The 18427-nt window shown below is 37.4% G+C and overlaps 1 protein-coding gene across 9 annotated transcripts in view; it reads right to left on the bottom strand.

The window, feature by feature from the left end:
* The window catches only part of NFKB1 (nuclear factor kappa B subunit 1), a 123541-nt gene that overhangs the window by 18330 nt on the left and 86784 nt on the right, over nucleotides 1–18427 (bottom strand). For all 9 annotated transcript variants that reach the window (XM_009207265.4, XM_017958889.3, XM_009207264.4 and 6 more), the window contains 6 exons: nucleotides 16195–16286; nucleotides 14382–14520; nucleotides 5506–5649; nucleotides 4092–4181; nucleotides 2728–2922; nucleotides 1414–1555 (listed from right to left, as the gene is read on the bottom strand). In XM_009207265.4, the coding sequence (XP_009205529.1) occupies nucleotides 1414–1555; nucleotides 2728–2922; nucleotides 4092–4181; nucleotides 5506–5649; nucleotides 14382–14520; nucleotides 16195–16286 (802 nt within the window). The remainder of the gene's footprint in view (nucleotides 1–1413; nucleotides 1556–2727; nucleotides 2923–4091; nucleotides 4182–5505; nucleotides 5650–14381; nucleotides 14521–16194; nucleotides 16287–18427) is intronic.

Consider the following 18427-nt stretch of genomic DNA (forward strand, 5'->3'; position numbering starts at 1 on the left):
TTATTGTATTTTCTATGATGACTAACGGCCACAGGACTCAGACTATTAGCCAAATATGATGGACTGAATTCAAACAAGAGACTTGGGCTGTGATGGCCAAAAGCTGCCCTTTACCTACACTCTTCTGAGGATCCTTTGGTCTCTCCAAGTCCCACCTCTGTGGCCTCTCTGAGAGCCGGCTTGTGTGAGCGTGCTTGGGTCTTAGGAGGGAACTTGCACGTGCCTCGCCTTGTATCCCTTCCTACAATCCCCCCTTCAGATATCAGCACTTCCTTTCTAACCTGCACGTGCTCATCTTCTTAGACTTATCAATTCAACAGGTCCCTGGAAATGCCACTTGAAACACTGCTATCCTGTCTCAGTTAACTGCTTTTTCTTGTGGTTGTATGCTATTGAATGCTAACTGGATTATTTAACCCTGAAAAAGCATTCTGCTGTTCATGGCCTTACACCAAGAAGGTTGTACTGGTGCCTCTCATACTGTATAACAAGGCCAGTGGTTATACCACATCCTTGGTTACGTTGCAAGGAACGAGAACAAAGGTGTCTCTGCTTGAAACCCTGAGGTTGTTACTTTCCTAAAGTGCTTGGTTTAATTTTTAAACTGAGGTCTAAAACACAGCACTCAAGAGCTCTTCCACAGAAAAGGATTTCTCTGTGTTGATGCTATTTTAGGAAGGTTTTAGATAAGGCACTTGACTTGAATGTGAAGGCTGCTGTTTCTTGTTATTTTTATAGGCTTTCGAGATACTTTAGAAGTCTCAATGAAAGGACTAAGAGAACTGTTTTAGAAAGAAGCCAGGTGGCTTTGCAAATACAATCTCAGTAATAGCAGGAATGGAAGGCATGGTGTTTGGAATGTTCGACTCCCACGCATGGGCTGGAGCAGTCACAAAAGTCTGAACCAGTCACAGACTGGTGACCACCAGAAAAGGTAGTAGAGAAGAAACCAGTAACTGGGAAAGAATGACCAGTCCCTCTTAATCTTTCTGTTGTTGTTGCTGCCTTTATTGAGCTTTTTCTTGAGTACACTGTCATTATAAATATGCAGCTGGGATAACAAGGTTTCAGGGATTTGGTAGGACTCTTAACAATTCTCCAAATATTATTTCAATAAACAAAGCGAGGCTTTTCAAAAAGTACCATTACCTATACACATCTTAGTTTGCTTGCCCAGAGAGATTCACTCTTAGATGAGTCCTCCAGCTACTACAGATTCCAACAGATGACAGCAGCAGGATGGAGCAGCAAATTGTGCTACTTTACCTTATTCACACTAGTTTTCTTGATCGTGCCAGTTAGAGGACTCAATACATTTGAACAATTATTTTTATCTCTAGTCAGCATGCATTATACGATGCTCTTCTTTTTCTCTACCCAGAACAACCTATCATGCAAAAAATCCTGACTTACCTGTCCCCATTCTCATCCTGCACGGCAGTGAGATGGCGCTGGACAGCCAGCAGCATCTTCACGTCTCCTGTCACTGCGTAGTCGAAAAGGGCATTGGCATGCCTCTTTGCAAGCTGCATAGCCTTCTCTAGAAAGAGGTTATCTGTAAGGCAATGACCACAATCATAGTTGAGTGTTCCTACTTTTGTTTTATGGGTATGGCATGCTCAAGGCCAAACTGACCAGCATCAGTGTTCTGACACCTTGACACATCATTTTAGTTGAAAATGCTCTTTCAATGCTTTTGGATTGTGTTGACTAGAAAAAGCAGAATTGGACATTGGGTCACTGACAAATATAGTTAGAGATTGATCTTAAAGAATCTATGTATGGTTTGTTAGAGGAAAAAGTTTAGAAATGTGTTATTTTAAGGGAACAACCATTATCTGTTATTTTAAGGAAAACAATCTCCAAACAATGTTAGATTTTACCATGATTTTAAATCACCAATATCTTGGTGAAATAATCCTTCATTGGGATCTCTAACAATTAGCTTGTTAGGCAATGTGTGAAAAAACACACGTCTCTGCCATAAACAGAGACTTTCCATGAAACACTCATGTTTTTGTAAAGTTTGTTCCATTAAGGTCAGGGAATGGCAGTTGTGACCTTTGGGCCAAAACCTGTTTATGCTCTGCTTTTCATATAGCTCCCTAGCTAATCATGGCTTATACATTTTTAAAGGGGTGTTAAAAAAAAAGGCATATGTGATAGATACCACATGTGGCCACCAACTCTAATTGCTTTTACAGATGTCTTCTTAGTACGATCTAGGATGACCTAGAATCATGACACATATGCTAATAAGTATTGGTTCAGAGTAAACGCAAAAGTACATTTTCTCCTAATCCTACTTGTTCAAAGAGGGCAACAAGATAAAAAGAAAAGTTCCTATTTTAAGGCAAAGTTCTATTTCAGTATGATGGTTAAGCCAGAATCTAGAGAGGGTGACTATTAAGCTTGTAGAAATACTTCTCTATCTGTGCCAGAAAAGAAGTTGATTACCTCTCACAATACCCTAAAACTGCATGATTATGACTGGAGAATGTACATGTAAATTTCTGTACTTTACATTCAAAGATAACAGAGCAAAAATGGAAATCCCAGTGTGAATAAAATGATCTGACATATGCTCTTCCAAAGACATACAGAACTTTGAAGAGTACGCTAAACTAGATATTGATATGTCATCTTTAGATTAGCAGATACCTTTCTACACCTAGGACTGACCCCTCCCCAGCCAACCAATAGAACGTAATTTGTGTGCTCACTTACCCTGAACCCTAGCACTCTCTTCTTTTGCTCTTGTTGCATACGTTAGAGTGACCTCACCATTCCCATCAGTGGCCTCGCTGGGCTCCTGATTGTGCTCTGTGGTTTCAATGACTTTCCCAAAGAGGTTTACAGTGTTTCTGTCATCACTTCTGTCACAACCTTCAGAGTCCTTTTTAGATTCAGTGTCCATGGTTCCTAAGAAAAATGCAAAAACATCAGATTTTTCTCAGTAAAATGTATTAATTTAGTGATAGTTCACTATTCCAATGCAGGTCAGATAAAGGTAAGAGGCAAGTTTGCTGCAAAAGGAAAAGAAAAATAATAATTTAAAATTCTTTTAAAAATGGTCATATCATAAATACCATGTTTTGGAGATATTCTAAACTCAATTCTAAAAACCATTTTTAGTATACTTCTAAAATCTTAGATCTCATTTTGCTTATTTACTTGTAAAGGAGAAAAATGAAATAAAGCTCTTCTGTCAATTGCAGAAAAGTTGAATTTTTAAAGTTCTTGAAAGCAGAGCAGTTTTTTCCTAACGCTAATGAACAAAGCAAGTCATAAAGACGTGTTGTCAATTCACATTCTTTAGTATGGGAGCTATCCAGTGTAGCATTCCTGATCATCCTCTTTCAGGTTCAACTATGTTATCTGACAGACACTATGAGAGCATCTAGCTTTTATGGTGGAGACCTGCTTCAAATTCTTGTTCTGCCACTAACTTCTGTGTGCCTTCAGTGAGTATAAACATTTCTGAACTTTGGTGTCTTTTGTGTGCAAAATGGAGATACTATTTTCCATATAGTGCAGTCATGAAGATAACAGTTAAAACATGTAAAAGCACTTGGCACAAAAATAGGTATTCAATAAATGGGAAGACTTCTTTATAGTATTATTTCTTCCATGGGTACACTAGAATGGACCTGTAATGTAAACTATCAACACGTGGTTTAACTGCAGCTTCTCAGGTGATGACTTGATGGGAAAAGACAAACCCTATAAAACTCAAAATGATTTCAGAAGTGTACTATTTGAGAAAACGAGAGACAGAATACGTAAGTTTGGTGATGTTTAAAATGTTTGAATAGTCAGGTCTCTGTATATCTCTTTTCAATGCTCTTTTCTTTCCTCTGTTCATGCCACTTACGAAGGAAATATATAAAATATAAACAAGGAACAGAGTTTATACTAGCCACAGGAAATAATATCTTTTGGAAAAAGTATCTTCTCAGTTTATTTGCATTAATCAATTATTTTTCAAGACGATAATACTGTTGTGATAGATTTAAACAAATTTTTTTTAAATCTATTTTTTTTAGGATTTTTTTTTCCTTTCTTGGTATTAAGAATAAAGCATTACTTACCATGCTTCATCCCAGCATTAGATTTAGTAGTTCCAGGATGGAAGGTAATCCCACCATAAGTAGGAAATCCATAGTGCGGGAAGCTATACCCTGAAATGGCAAGTAAAACAAATGAAACATCATGAAGATATTTTACAAGACTCAGCACAACTTAGTGTCTGTCTGTCAGGTGAGCACAGCCTTTGGTGTGAAAGAACAGTACTGTGCCCACACATGGTGCTTCTGTTGAGACGAAGACACATGGTGGGGGTCATGGGACCATGAGAATTCCACTTTGATAAAGTTTACATTTTGGCAACTCTGACAGCACCCCAGATTTGGGGAGTGGTTGCGATGGAGAAAGCCTCCACTCCTATGTGAAGGGGAGAGGCTAATAGTGAGGGTCACCAACCAAACTCAGACTTGCCTACATAGAAAACATTAAAATAACCCCTTGAGGAAAAAAACTAAATCAAACAAAGCACAGAAAAACATACTGACTCCTCAATGGAAAAATGGCCACCACTGTTCACTCCTAGGCATTTTTGGTGGAAGCACAAGCTGGTACAACTCTTTGGGGAAGCAGCTGGCATTAGATGTCATGCCCTCTGACACAGTAACTTTACTACAAAGACTCTAATTTACAAAAGTAATCTGGAATAAAATGAAAAGTTATGTGGATAGGAGTTCAGTATAGCATTTTACATAGAAAACAGGAAACTACATGTAAGTAAGTTATTCTATGGTTTGTTCACTTGAGGAAATGAGTCATTAAAATGATGCTTAAAATTTACGCTTAGGTAAAGTTCATATTACTGGAGGAAATGTTTATGTTAACATCTCAGGTAAACATTGCACATATGATTCTATACATACAGTCATGGTGCAAATGATAGTAAAATAGTATTACAAATAAATGAATTAAAATAAAATGCATGATGGTGATCACAGTTGTATTCAGGGGAAAATTCATAAGTATCTACTATAACATATACACAAAAAATAGTAGTAGTTAACCTTTGGCAGATTTTATGTATTTTCAAATTTTCTACAATGTATTATATAGAGATGTTTAATATATAGCTATATTATGGAATGTATGATATAAAATTTTTTCAATGTTTCCAAACAAAAACAAGACAACCAAGTCAAAAAACATAAAAGAGAAATATACTAAAATGTTTAGGGAGGTACTCATTAAAAACTGGCTTTGGGGTACCTTTTTTCTTCTTAAAGGCTTTTGAGATTACCTACATATTGTAAAATGAACATAGATTTCTTTGAAAAATAAATTGACATTTGTCAGGAAATTTTAATTAATATACTCAATAATATCATAGCCACTCAACTCACAGACATGCTCAGAAACCAAAGAAAAGAAAATTCTACCCTCTCCAATATGAAAAAGTTTTAGAAAGAATAGGTGTTTTTGTACCTGGCCCTGTACTTCCAGTGCCCCCTCCTCCACCGCCACTACCAAACATGCCTCCGCCTCCAGCTCCAGCGCCACTCCCACCGCCGAAACTATCCGAAAAATTGGGCATGAGCTTCTGCCGTTTCCTCTGTACTTCTTCTTTATCTGTATTTAAAGGAAGAGAAACCAGAGGAGAAAAGATTGATTCGGTCCCACCACTAGCCACAGAAAGACCACTGATTCTAATGGTATTTTTAAACATCTTAAAGGGAAATAGAAAGCACTCAAAGAGGAAGAGATGCTAAATTTCAAGAAGCATTATATTTATTCCAATGGGTATGAATGCTGAAAGCTAGCTCCAGAGAGACCACAGAGCAGTACACACCCAAATCCACTCTACAACAGTTTCTTCAGTGCCCAGTGCTGTTAAAACTAGTGAAATATTTGATTGTCCATCAAAAAGATACTGAAGATATTGAATAAAAAATTATTGACCCTTTTGCTTGGTCACACAAAATAACTCATGTTAATAAGTTAACATTTATTATGCATCTACAATGAGATAAATGTTGGAAATAAAAAAAAGCACGACGTAATGTCTTTGCTGTCAAGAACCCTCCAACATAATTTTAAGATAGTGGGGGAAAGACTTAGTGAGACAGCACTATAACACTACATACATTAAATTCATGGTGCAGATCAGTGTTCTAGGAGTTTCAGGAAAACCTTTTAGGAGGTCACTGGGGGATGGGAAATTCAGGAAAGGCTTCTCAAAATCAATTTTATATAAGAGGAAGAAAAAGGAAGATGTTCTGGGAAGGGGATATGGAGGAAAACAATAATGAAGGAAAGACGTACACGGGGCGCTTATGAGAACAGGAGTAGATAAGTTTGGCTGAAGTGAAAGTTTAATACAGGCATGCCTCTGAGATATTGAAAGGTTCAATTCCACATTACTGCAATAAACCAAGTCACATGATGTTTTTGGTTTCCCAGTACACAAAAAAATTACGTTTACACTCTACTATAGGCTATTAAGTGTGCAATAGAATTATGTCTTAAAAAGAAGCAATGTACATATCTTAATTAAAAACACTTCATTGCTAAAACAGGCTAACAATCACCTGAGCCTACAGCAGGTTGTAATCTTTGTACTGGTGGATGGTCTTGCCTCGAGGTTGATGGCTGCTGACTGATGAGGGTGGTGGCTACTGAAGGCTGGGTGGTTGTGGCAATTTTTAAAAATAAGACAACAATGAAATTTGTTGAAGTCTGTCAACTGACTCTTTCTTTCACAAAGATTTCTCCATAGTATACAATGCTGTTTGACAGTATTTTATCCACAGTTTTAACTTCCTTCCACATGAGGGTCAATTCTCTCAAACCCTGCTGCTGCTTTATTAAGTTTAAGGAATATTCTAAATTATTGTCATTTCAACAATGTTCACAGCATCTTCTCCAGGAGTAGATTCTATCTCAAGAAACTACTTTCTTTGCTCATCCATAAGGAACAATTCCTATCCATGAAAGTTAAATCATGAGCAGCAGTTCAGTCCCATCTTCAGGCTCCACTTCTCATTCTCTTGCTATTTCCACCACATCTGCTATTACTTCCTCCACTGAAGCCTTGAACCCCTCAGTGTCACCCATGAGGGCTGGAGTCAATTTATTCCAAATTCTTATTCATGTAGCTATTTTGACCTCCTTCAATGAATCACAAATGTGCTTAATGGCATCTAGAATGGTAAATCCTTTCCACAGGGTTTTCAATTTACTTTGCCCAGATTCATCAGAGTAATCACTATCTATAGCAGGTACAGCCTTACAGAATGTATTTCTTAAACAATGAGACTGAAAGCCAAAATTACTTTTTGATCCATGGGCTGCAGGATGGCTGTTAGTAGGCATGAAAACATCTCCTTCAGAGCTCTTGGGTGACCGGGTGCATTGTCAATGAGCACTACCATTTTGAAAGGAATCTTTTTTTTTTTTTTTTTTTCTCAGAGCAGTAGGTCTCAACAGTGGGTTTAAAAATATTCAGTAAACCATGCTGTAAACAGATGTGCTGTCATCCAGGTTTTCTTGTTCCATTTACAGAGCAAAGGCAGAGTAGATTTAGCATAATTCTTAAGAGCTCTAGGATTTTTCAGAATGATAAATGCGCACTGGCTTCAATTTAAAGTCACCAGCTGCATTAACTCTTAACAAGAAAGTCAGCTTTTTTCTTTTTCTTTTCTTTTCTTTTTTTTTGAGACAATACCCAGGCTGGAATGCAGTGGTGCAATCATAGCTCACTGCAGCCACGACCTTTTGTGTTCAAGTGATCCTCCCACCTCAACCTCCTGAGAGTCAGCCTGTTTTTAAAAGCTTTGAAGCCAGGCATTTTTACATCTTCTCTCTAGTTATGAAAGTCCTAGATGGCATTTTCTTCCAGTGGAATGTTGTTTCTTGTACACTGAAAATCTGTTTGGTGTGGCTACCTTCATCAATTTTCTGAACTAGATCTCCTGGATAACTTGCTGCAGCTTCTCTGTTAGCATTTGTTGCTTCACCTTGTACTTTTATGTTACGGAGATGGCTTCTCTTTTAAACCTCATGAATCAACAACCTCTGCTAGCTTTCAACTTTTTTTCTGCAGCTTCCTCACCTCTCTAAGCCATCATAGAATTGAAGAGAGTTAAGGCCTTGCTCTGGATTAGGCTTTGGTAAAAGGGAATGTTGTGGCTGGTTTGATCTTCTACTCAGACCACTAAAACCTTCATATCAGTAACAAGGCTGTTGTGCTTTCTTATCATTTGTGGGTTCACTAGAGTAGCACTTATAATTTCCTTCAAGAAATGTTCTTTTGCATTCTTGGCTAACTGGCACAAGAGGCCTAGCTTTGGGCTTATCTCAGCTTTTGACATGCCTTCCTCACTGAGCTTAATCATTTTTGGCTTTTGATTTCAAGTGAGAGGTGTGACTTTTCCTTTCACTTGAACACTTGGAGGCCACTGTAGGGTTATTAATTGGCCTAATTTCCATATGGTTATGTGACAGGGAATAGGGAAGCCTGAGGAGAGGGAGAGAGATGGAGGAATGGCCAGTCAGCAGAGCAGTCAGAACACACACAACATTTATCGATTAAGTTTGCCATTGTATATGGACACTATCTGTGATACCCCAAAACATCAAAGATCACTGTTCACAGACCACCATAACAGATATAATAATCATGGAAAAGTTTCAAATATTGAGAGAATTACCAAAATGTGACATAGAGACATAAAGTGAGTACATGCTGTGGGAAAAATGGCACCAATAGACTTTCTTGACACTATTGCCACAAACCTTCAATTTGTAAAAATCACAGTATCTGCAAAGTACAATGAAACAAGGTATGACTGTATAAGGAATTCTTGAGAAATGGGACAACACTGTGGAGCACCTGGAGAATGAACTTATATGCAAGAAAGCTGCTGAATGTTTTTGAACAGGGAAATAGGATGGTATTTTAGGAAGTTCATCTTTTACTTGTGTGTGGGACATACTAAAGAGTCAAAGTGAGAGGCAGAGACAGTGCAGACATAAGTGATGGAGGCCCATTCCTTAGTGGTCACCATGGTAATAAAACATGGGGTAGATGCCAGAAACACAGTAAACAAGGGGTCTGTAACCTCTGGTGACTGATGAGATACGGGGGGCTAAAAGTCTAAGACTACTATTTGACTACAATACAGTGATGCCCTCTGAGACTTTTGATTGCCTTTATTTCTTTTTGTTTGCTTTGTTTTCATCTTTCTGTTTCTCACTATCTGTGCTTCTCACCAGTCCCAATGCCCTTTTGAGTTCCGTCACTGCCTATGTGGTGTTACTGTGTTCTCGTTTCTTCTTTCTGTTTCCCTTTCTTTCTCTTCTTTTTCTATCATATATTTTGTTTTTCTGTCTTCTCTTTTTTGGGCTGGAGCAGTTAAGGGGGTTTTATTTCATTTTTTCAAATTAAATAAAGTCAATGAGGTATTCTTTTTTTGATCAGGAGCTGAATCCTTAACAATTGTTCTATTTCTGATGCTTCTGTGTCCGTTTTGTCATGCTTATGTTCAGAAAGAGCTTCGATTATTTCTAATTCTGTGGTTGTTTCAGTCATCTTAGGGCTAGAAAGAAGGTCGCTGTTTACTGATTATCTCAGGGTCGCTGTTTACTGATTATCTCATGATCATCTAACTGCAGTTGAAAGATGAAGCACGGGAAAGTAGGGTAACAAAGTACGCTTTAATAGTTATTCAAAAGCTGAACATGTCCAGACTTCCTAGGAAAACAAAAAACAAAAAAAACCAAGGTTGCCAAATTTTGAGAAAAATATGCTTCCACTAGAAGGGGGATGACCTTGAAGTGGAGAAACTTTAACGACTTCCTTATCAAATATTTTTAGATTCAGATTTATAATTTCCCCATCAGTTATAACTAATTTACAGCTATACTCATGACTGTTCACTGCAGACATATGAAACACAAGAGGGAAGCAGACAACTTATTTATCTTCAGAAATAAATGTTATCTATTGACATGGATTCCAGCAAAGAGACTAGTTAGTATTTTCTATGTATTCCTTTTACCTTTTAAAGCAGACAGATATTTATTGGCTGTATTTCACTGTAAAATGGGATTTTTAAAGGCAAAATATTAATTACAACACAGCCAGTAAGATTCCAATGACAAGAAACGAATACAGAACATTCCACATAAGCTTTATAAAAGAACCTGCTGTCTGAATCTCCACAGAATTGAATATGGAGACTTTCACACTCCATGTTCAGGGGATCATTTATCCTTGCGGTCTGTTTTTGACAATGGCACCATGGGATGTACTATGAAACATCAACCTATTTTAGAAGGAACCGAAGCGGCCACTTACTACAAGTTCTCCTTTTGCAGGAGAGGAAACTGAAGCTAGGAAGGGTTAGGTGGCTTATCTGAGGTCAGAACAGAGTCAAGATCAGTCTCAAAGTGCAGTAACGTATTCATTATGTTAGGCTGTCATTCTTTTGAAAACACTCCAAAATAGCTTTGCGTAATAATAACCAATGACTTTAATAATCAGTGACTTCGCATAATAGTTGATGCCTATAATAGTTTAATTCACAAATACGGATAATCTCCCAGTGTTTGCTACCTATTCCTGTGCATGTGCCTTAAAAGTACCTCATTCTCACTTTTCAGGTTTTAGTTTACCAGTAAAGGTGCCTGCATTTATCTTGGCCATACTTTTCATAATTTAAAGATTATGATTCTGTTTATCCCTAATTTCCATCTTCCAGATTGAAAAATCATTATGGTCTTTTTTTTTTGGTTTTGTACAGCAGTTCCTCAACTATCTTCCTTCCTTGCCAATCATCTTTCTCTTGATTATTTCAATTGTCTCCCCTGGACCCAACCATCTCCAAAAAGTTTTTGTGAAGTACAATGTCGATGACCATAGAGGATGCAGAGCTCAGGGCTGGTTCTGTATAATTTTTTATATTTATGTCTAACATCTTACTTGATGATAATCAACATATTACCAGCCTTACAGATGAGGATGGCAGCTTGGCTGGTAAATCAGTAAGTCAGTACACAGATACTTAACGAGCATTTTCTATGCAACCTATATTGTTCTAGATGGCCTATGACCTAAAGAAGATTCTTTGTACTTGGGGTGGTAGGAAGACAACAGACTCAAAAATAGATAAGACAAGTTTACATATTGATAAAAATAATGAAGAATATAAAATTAGGCAATGAGATAGGGAATGACTACAGAGACCGGGGGTAAGGGAAAGTGTGTTCAATGACTTCTGAGAAATGTATACAATGTTTCCCTGGGTTGTATAGTTTGGATCCATTTCTATCTACTTCAATGTTAAATGGCCTACTACTTTTCTGACCAGTTACATTGCCTGGCCAGATTATTTCTCCTTGGTCCTATTATCTTGAGTTTTTATAATCCAGAAGGTTTCTATAGAATAAAGTAATTTGTTGTCCTCATATATATATGTTGTCTATTCTTTCCTTCAGAGCTCAATGGGTAAGTATTTCTCCAGACAGTTCTTATACTTTGTATTGTATGAAGCTTTTAATCAATGACAGCCTGGAAGGTATGTGCATGAAGCATACAGGTGCAATTTTGAACTTTCAGGTGACCCCATTCTCTAATCCCAGCATCAGATAGTTCCTACTATGATAAGAAACCATTAAAGTAATCACCTGAACATGCCCCTGCTGTAACATACTTTTCCGAGGCATAGATACCACTGGGAAAGGGAGATGGGCAGACTAGATACCAACCTGAGCTTTAAATGTTTCTAGGTTCATACACACACAGGTAACCTGGGTTTTCTTTCTTCATGATTCTCTGTGCTAGCAAAATCTGACATTATTTGAAGACATATTTCTGGAGAAGAAATCTATTTTTTTCCTCAGAAAGTCTAAAAAAATTATTCATATTTTTCTTCTGTGTCTACTTTTAAATTAAAGCAGTGATTTTCACATCATTTTGTGTAGGCAGAAGCATTCAAAAGACCTCCAGCAGCTCTTGGTAGGGAAGTGAGGAGAGTTGGGACAGCCTCTTGGAAGGCCAAGCTGGCAGGGCCCTTCACCTCTATTTTAACCAAAGCCTACCAGGTCCATACACTGGGATTTTGTATGAAATCTCATGTGAAGAAAGAAAAGTTATTGTGCTGACAATGTTTTCAAACCACCAGGATATAGAATACACTACAAATGTGACCAAACAATGAAGAGGCCACAACCTCAGAAAAGAAACAAGAACTTGCAGAACCGTTTTCTAAACGCTCCTGTGGCAGCACGAATTCTAGGAAAGGAAAGCCCTCTTCAAAGATTACCTATCACATCTTGCTCTCACAGGAGCCAACACCCACCCATGTGGCTTGTTGCTGCTGTACCTTTGCGGTTTCCAACCTCAGCAAGGATCTGGGTGCCCCATGGCAATCACTTTACTGACCTCCCTTCCCAGTCTCACTTCCCTCCAACTGAGGGGTTTCTAATTTTGTTTATGCCACAGCCCCTTCTGCAGTCTGGTGAACTCTATGGATCTCTTCTCAGAATCATGGTTTTCAGTATGTAAAATACAAAACAGGATTTCAAAAGAAGCTGATGATATTAAAGTACATTTCTATTCACAGACTCTTTGGGGGTCAGTGGACTCTAGGTTAAGAAATACCTTTGAATGATGACTTGGTGCCTGTTATATCTCGTTTTGAGATGATTCTAATGCTAAATTTCTCACCCTGTCCTCTCTTGAGTTCCAGTTCTCCCTTTGGTCTGTCTACTAAGAACTTACACTTGACTTTCCCACAGGGACCTAAAATATAACATATTTTACTCTGCGCTCCCTCTTTTCCCACCCAAATCTACTTTTGCTCCCTTGTTCTTTTCATCAAGTCAACCGCATCACAAGCTTCCTGGTCAAGGAGTTTTAGACCCATCCATGACTCCCTGTCTCTCCTACATCTCCGACCTGTAGGCCCTCTTGACAGTATCACCGTGCTTTCTCTTGAGTCCACCATCTCCTTTCATTCCTGGCACTAGGACCTTTACTAACTTCACCGTTTCTCACTTGGATTCTTGCATTACTCTTCTGACTCATCATCTGCCTCCTAAATGGTACCCTTAGTGGTGACATAAAGAAGTCAGAGCCATCATTCCAAACCTAGGCAGGCCTGACTATCCCTCTCCAGAATTAATGTAAAATTCTTAAGCTGCCACTCACAGCCCTCTTTAGCCTGGCCCTGGCCTTCCTCACCTACATTGGCCTTCATGTCCATCTCAGCACTAAACACTTGTTTCCCTCTGCATAAACGCTAACTGTGTTTACCTCTCTCTTTAAGCTCCTCAAGTAACCTAAGCCTAGAGAACACTTTCCTTCTCCATTTAACACCCAACTGCTGAAACACACCCCAAATGTTAAGGGCCAAATGTTATCTCCTTGATGAAGCCTTCTTTTTGGAGGCTGCTTTGGAATAAAGGGACCAAGGGCTCTCTCTTCAACATTCTCATATATTTTTAGGGATGCTTCACTTTTCATACTTATTAAAATCATAATTTACATTATAACTATTTAAGAAAACTATGAGTGCCCTTTCTTAAAGCATCTTTTGTGAGAGAAAGAATGACGCCTTACTCATTTTCATAGTTTTGCAGTGCATGTTGGCCAAGTTTTCTGTTCCACCGCCTGAGGCTGGTTGACTAACTGGCTGATTCTCCTAAAGAGCAAGCCTGAGTTTTTCATCTCAGCTGCTTGAACTCTGAGTCAGTCAATAAATGTTAGATTCTCAAATTCAAAGACAAATTCTCAACGTCTAAATCTCATATAAGCTTGGTGGAAATAACATTATTTTAAAAAGCTGGACTAATTCCATGACCTCAGAAGAATATACTACTGTCCGGTCTAAAAATAAGCACTGTGGACCCAGGGACCTGTTACTAGGAAGCTGTTCAAAGGAGGTGACTAACTGATCTCTTCTAATTAGCTTGTCCTCTTCTCAGAACAAGTACAATGGCCAGACATGGAAGCCCAAGCCTGTAATCCCAGCACTTTGGGAGGCCAAGGCCGGAGGACTGCTTAAGGCCAGGAGTTTAAGGCCAGCCTGGACAACGTAGGAAATCCTCATTTCTATTAAAAGTAAAAAAAAAAAAATTTAGCCTGGCATGGTGGTGCACCACCTGTAGTCCCAGCGACTTGAGATGCTGAGGCAGGAGGATTGCTTGAGGCCAGGAGTTCGAAGTTGCAGTGAGCTATGATTGCACCATTGCACTCCAGCCTGGGCAACAGAGTCAGACTCTGTTTCAAAAAAATAAATAAATAAAATAAAATAAAATAAAATAAAAAATGAGCATAAGATTTTAAACAACTGACTTACCTTTGATTTCAGGATAGTAGAGGAAAGGTTTTGGTTCACTAGTTTCCAAGTCAGATTTCCTCCGAAGCTGGACGAACACAGAGGCTGGTTTTGTAATATTAACATCTTTATACTTTGGAGTTTTGAAGACGATGGCAAACTGCAGGATACAAAGAATCACATGTTGGTGTAGGACTACATTTTTTTTTTTTTTTTTTTTTTGCAGTAATGCTACTCATTAAACACATTCCTTATGCTTTTCTTTATATCCAATGTTTAGACACAGTGTACTAAAAAACCGTGTCCTGGAGAAAGTTCCAAACTCAGAATTCTATACCAATACATTTTTATGAAATTGCTACTGTAAAATCAAAATACAATGCTGTGCTAATGTACTACAAATCTTTATTATTTCATTTGTCTTATATTTCAAATGTCTTCTAGTTGTAAATATCATGCTTATAAAATTCACTGCATATACTTTCTTCTCTTCCAAAACAGCCTTAAAAGCCTCCAAGATTATTTATACCAACATCAGAAAGACTGGGTATGGAAAGAGAGAGATGGCTACAGGCCAGTGATGAAGAGAAGAAACTAAACATTGCTTACATTGGCATCATAACACATTAGTTCTTGGTGGTATGTTAGGGATTTTAGCATTTTTCAGTTTGATTTTTGACTATGTAATATATTCACAGGGCTAAAGATTTTGTAAAATATAAAAAAGCATACAGTGGTATTCTCTTTGACATTCTTGTTCCCCATCCATGCAGTTCCTACAGTGTACCAGTCAGTGGTAAATACTGTTATTAATTTCTTAGGTATCCTTCCAGAATTTCTTCATGCATGAACATAGAATCATTTCTACATGCATTTTGTTCTACACCCATCTTTTAAAATATTTTAACACTGTATAATTGAGAACTTTCTATATTAGTTCACAGAGTACTCATTATTTTGAATAACTACATGATATTTCATCAAAAGGATAGACTATAACTTAACTGGCCACTTATTGATGAATATTTGGATTGTTTCCAATTTCTTGTTAACATAATACTTTTCAATTACTTGTAAAGAGGAGAATAATCATTAAAGTGGGGGCTCAGCATTGTCATCTCTTAGTCATTTAGTTGCCACTGGGAAATCTTCATTTAACAGGACGATATCAGCTTCAATTAGAAGATGACTCCTAGAACATCCTTTTAACAGGTCTCACCATGATTACTTTGGTAGAACACGAAAAACATTTTCACTACAGGACCTGTGGGGCACTGTCTTATGGGTTAGGGGATTAGGCAGCAAGTTAAATATCTTGCCAACATCTCAGAGCAAACGATCTAACAGAACCTTGCCCATAACTCCACAGTAGGTAACTTTTTTGGATGACCTGCATGAGTCTTCAAAACAGTACTGTTTTATGGAAGTTATATATTTACGATTTTTCCTTTTTACAGATGGAAGCTAAGTACTAAATTTCAACAAAGCAGAAAGTGTAAAATGATGATAATAATATGAATCATGCCTATAATCCCAGCATTTTGGGAGGCCAACATGGAATAATCGCTTAAGCCCAGGAGTTCAAGACTAGCCTGAGCAAGATGGCAAGACATCACCTCTACAAAAAAAATAAAAATGAAAAAACTAGCTGGGCATGGTAGCATGCCTGTAGTCCCAGATATTTGGTAGGTTGAGACAGGAGGATCCCCTGAGCCCAAGAGTTGGGGGACACAGTGAGCTGTGATTGTACCATTGCACTTCAGCCTGGGTGTCAGAGTGAGATCCCATCTCTAAAAATAATAAGGATTAATAATAATAATAAAAAATCACTTACTTGTCTATGAACATCTGTGGGGGAAAAATCTCCAAATCCTTCCCAGACTCCACCATTTTCCTCCTCTTCATAAAATCGAATCTGGATGTCATCTGCAAACAATCACATTGAAGTGTGTAATTTCACGTAGTGTAATAATATTTATAAACACGCTGAGAAATAAAACTGGTTTAATATTCTACCTAGTATCTATTTACTTTTAAAAAACAAGATCAAAAGGTTAAGTCTTTAAAAATCTTCACAAATCACTGACTTTTTTTTTTATTATTTACCACAGTAATGTGCCCCAAGTTTCATTCACAATGAGAGAATAGTAGATTTACCTAGTTAACCTGAATTTTCTTTTAATCTTTGACCTTACTGCTTCTCCATTCTTAAGCCAATCCTGAGAAACACGAAGGATGGTGGAAGAATATTAGAATCCCAAGAGGCAGTGCAATTCAATATATAGATGTACATAAAAATAATTAACTTATGTAAGTTTTACTATTAATATACGGCAGATGCTATTCTAAGTGCTTCATATATACACATATTAACTGATTTCATCCTCACCACAACTTTGTGGTGTAGACGTACTATTATTATCTTCACTTTGCAAAAGAGAAACTGGGGTCCAAGGAGGTTAAGTACTTATCTGAGGTTGAACAGCTAGTACATGGAGGAACCAGGATTTGAACATGGACAGTATAATTTCAGAGTCCAGGCTCTTAACACACTATTAAACTGTCTCACTATAATAGTCTCTTAGTTCATACTGAGTAATTGGTCAAAATACTATAATGATCAGGTCCCTTCTAATTAAAATGCAATGCTTAAATTGCACACTCTAGTCATGGACTCTATTTACTTCTACAGAAATGTAACAATATAACTTAGGTTGGCATCTTCCTGGCTTCACTTTCCATTTCATAGAAAGGGACACACTATTGACTTGTGAAACAAAGTTTTTATTTCTATTTAAGTAGAACTTTAGAAATACTAGGAATGGATAAAACATCTTACTACCTCCTTTGCCTTCAGGCAGGACTACACTGGACCTAGTTATTGAGATTCTTTAAGCCAAGTACGAGACATTTCTTACTAAGCCATTCCAATGTAATGATAATGACTAAGAATCTCATTGACAAATAAAGGTACTCAGATTGTGTTTACTCACAGTATGTACACCCAGGAATCTAGAAATGAGTATTACTTGGACAGAGTGGATTGGAAGAAGGCTGACACTAGTGTAGGCAGAGAAAGGGCAAACGTCTGTTTTTTCAGACAGCGTCTTGCTCTGTCATCTAGGCTGGAGTACAGCAGCATGACAATAGCTCACTACAGCCTCAAACTCCTGGGTTCAAGCAATCCTCCCACCTCAGCCTCCCAAAGTGCTGGGATTACAGGCATGAGCCACCATGCCTAGTCTGTAAACTTTTTTTGATAAAATATATATGTGTTTACTTCAAAATCTGACCCCATGTTTTCTGACTATATACCTATATTAATCTCACATGAGAATTTTTTAAAAAGCCACATGTCTTTTATTCATTTATTTTACTTATTTATATTTTCAGTCAGGTATTTACTTTGAAAATGCTCACCTCGTAGTAAACAGATATTTATTATACTACACTTTCCAACTATCATTTTATTTAAAAAAATAATGAAGTTTGAGAAAATAACACATTTTCCTCAGCTTTTACTAATCTATCAATGTTGTAATGTATCTAATGAAAGATAAATGCCAAGAACCTTTCCTCAAAGGGAAAATTGTGAGAGAAATGTGCTTTGAGAATTTCCCTGTATTCCCTGTTCTCCTTCCTTTTCTTAGTTAACATCACATCTGTGGAAGTGTTCAGAGAAGTTCTCTCAGTGTTATATGAAAACATTGCAAAATAAATAAGATCAACAATTTAATACTATGAAAAACATTATTTATTCTCTGTGTGTGTTTATATGTGTGTCAAGAATGGGCTACTATTTATTTTTGTTTAACAAAGTACAGATACTAATTTTAAAGTATAAAGGTACTGAAAGTCGCTGATGATTATTAACACGATTTTCTTATTTCTCTTTACTTCTTTGGTAAATCTAAAAGTGAATTAGTTGACTTAAGAAAAATAACACAGACAACTTACATTTGGAAGAGGTAAAACATAAATGCTTTTTAAGACTTTTCTATGGCAGCAGAGGGACGTTTCTTGTCCACTGCTGAAATGTGACTCATAGACACACTCAGAATGTAGTT

Source organism: Papio anubis, chromosome 3 (genome assembly GCF_008728515.1).
Source record: "Papio anubis isolate 15944 chromosome 3, Panubis1.0, whole genome shotgun sequence".
Taxonomy (NCBI): Eukaryota; Metazoa; Chordata; class Mammalia; order Primates; family Cercopithecidae; genus Papio; species Papio anubis.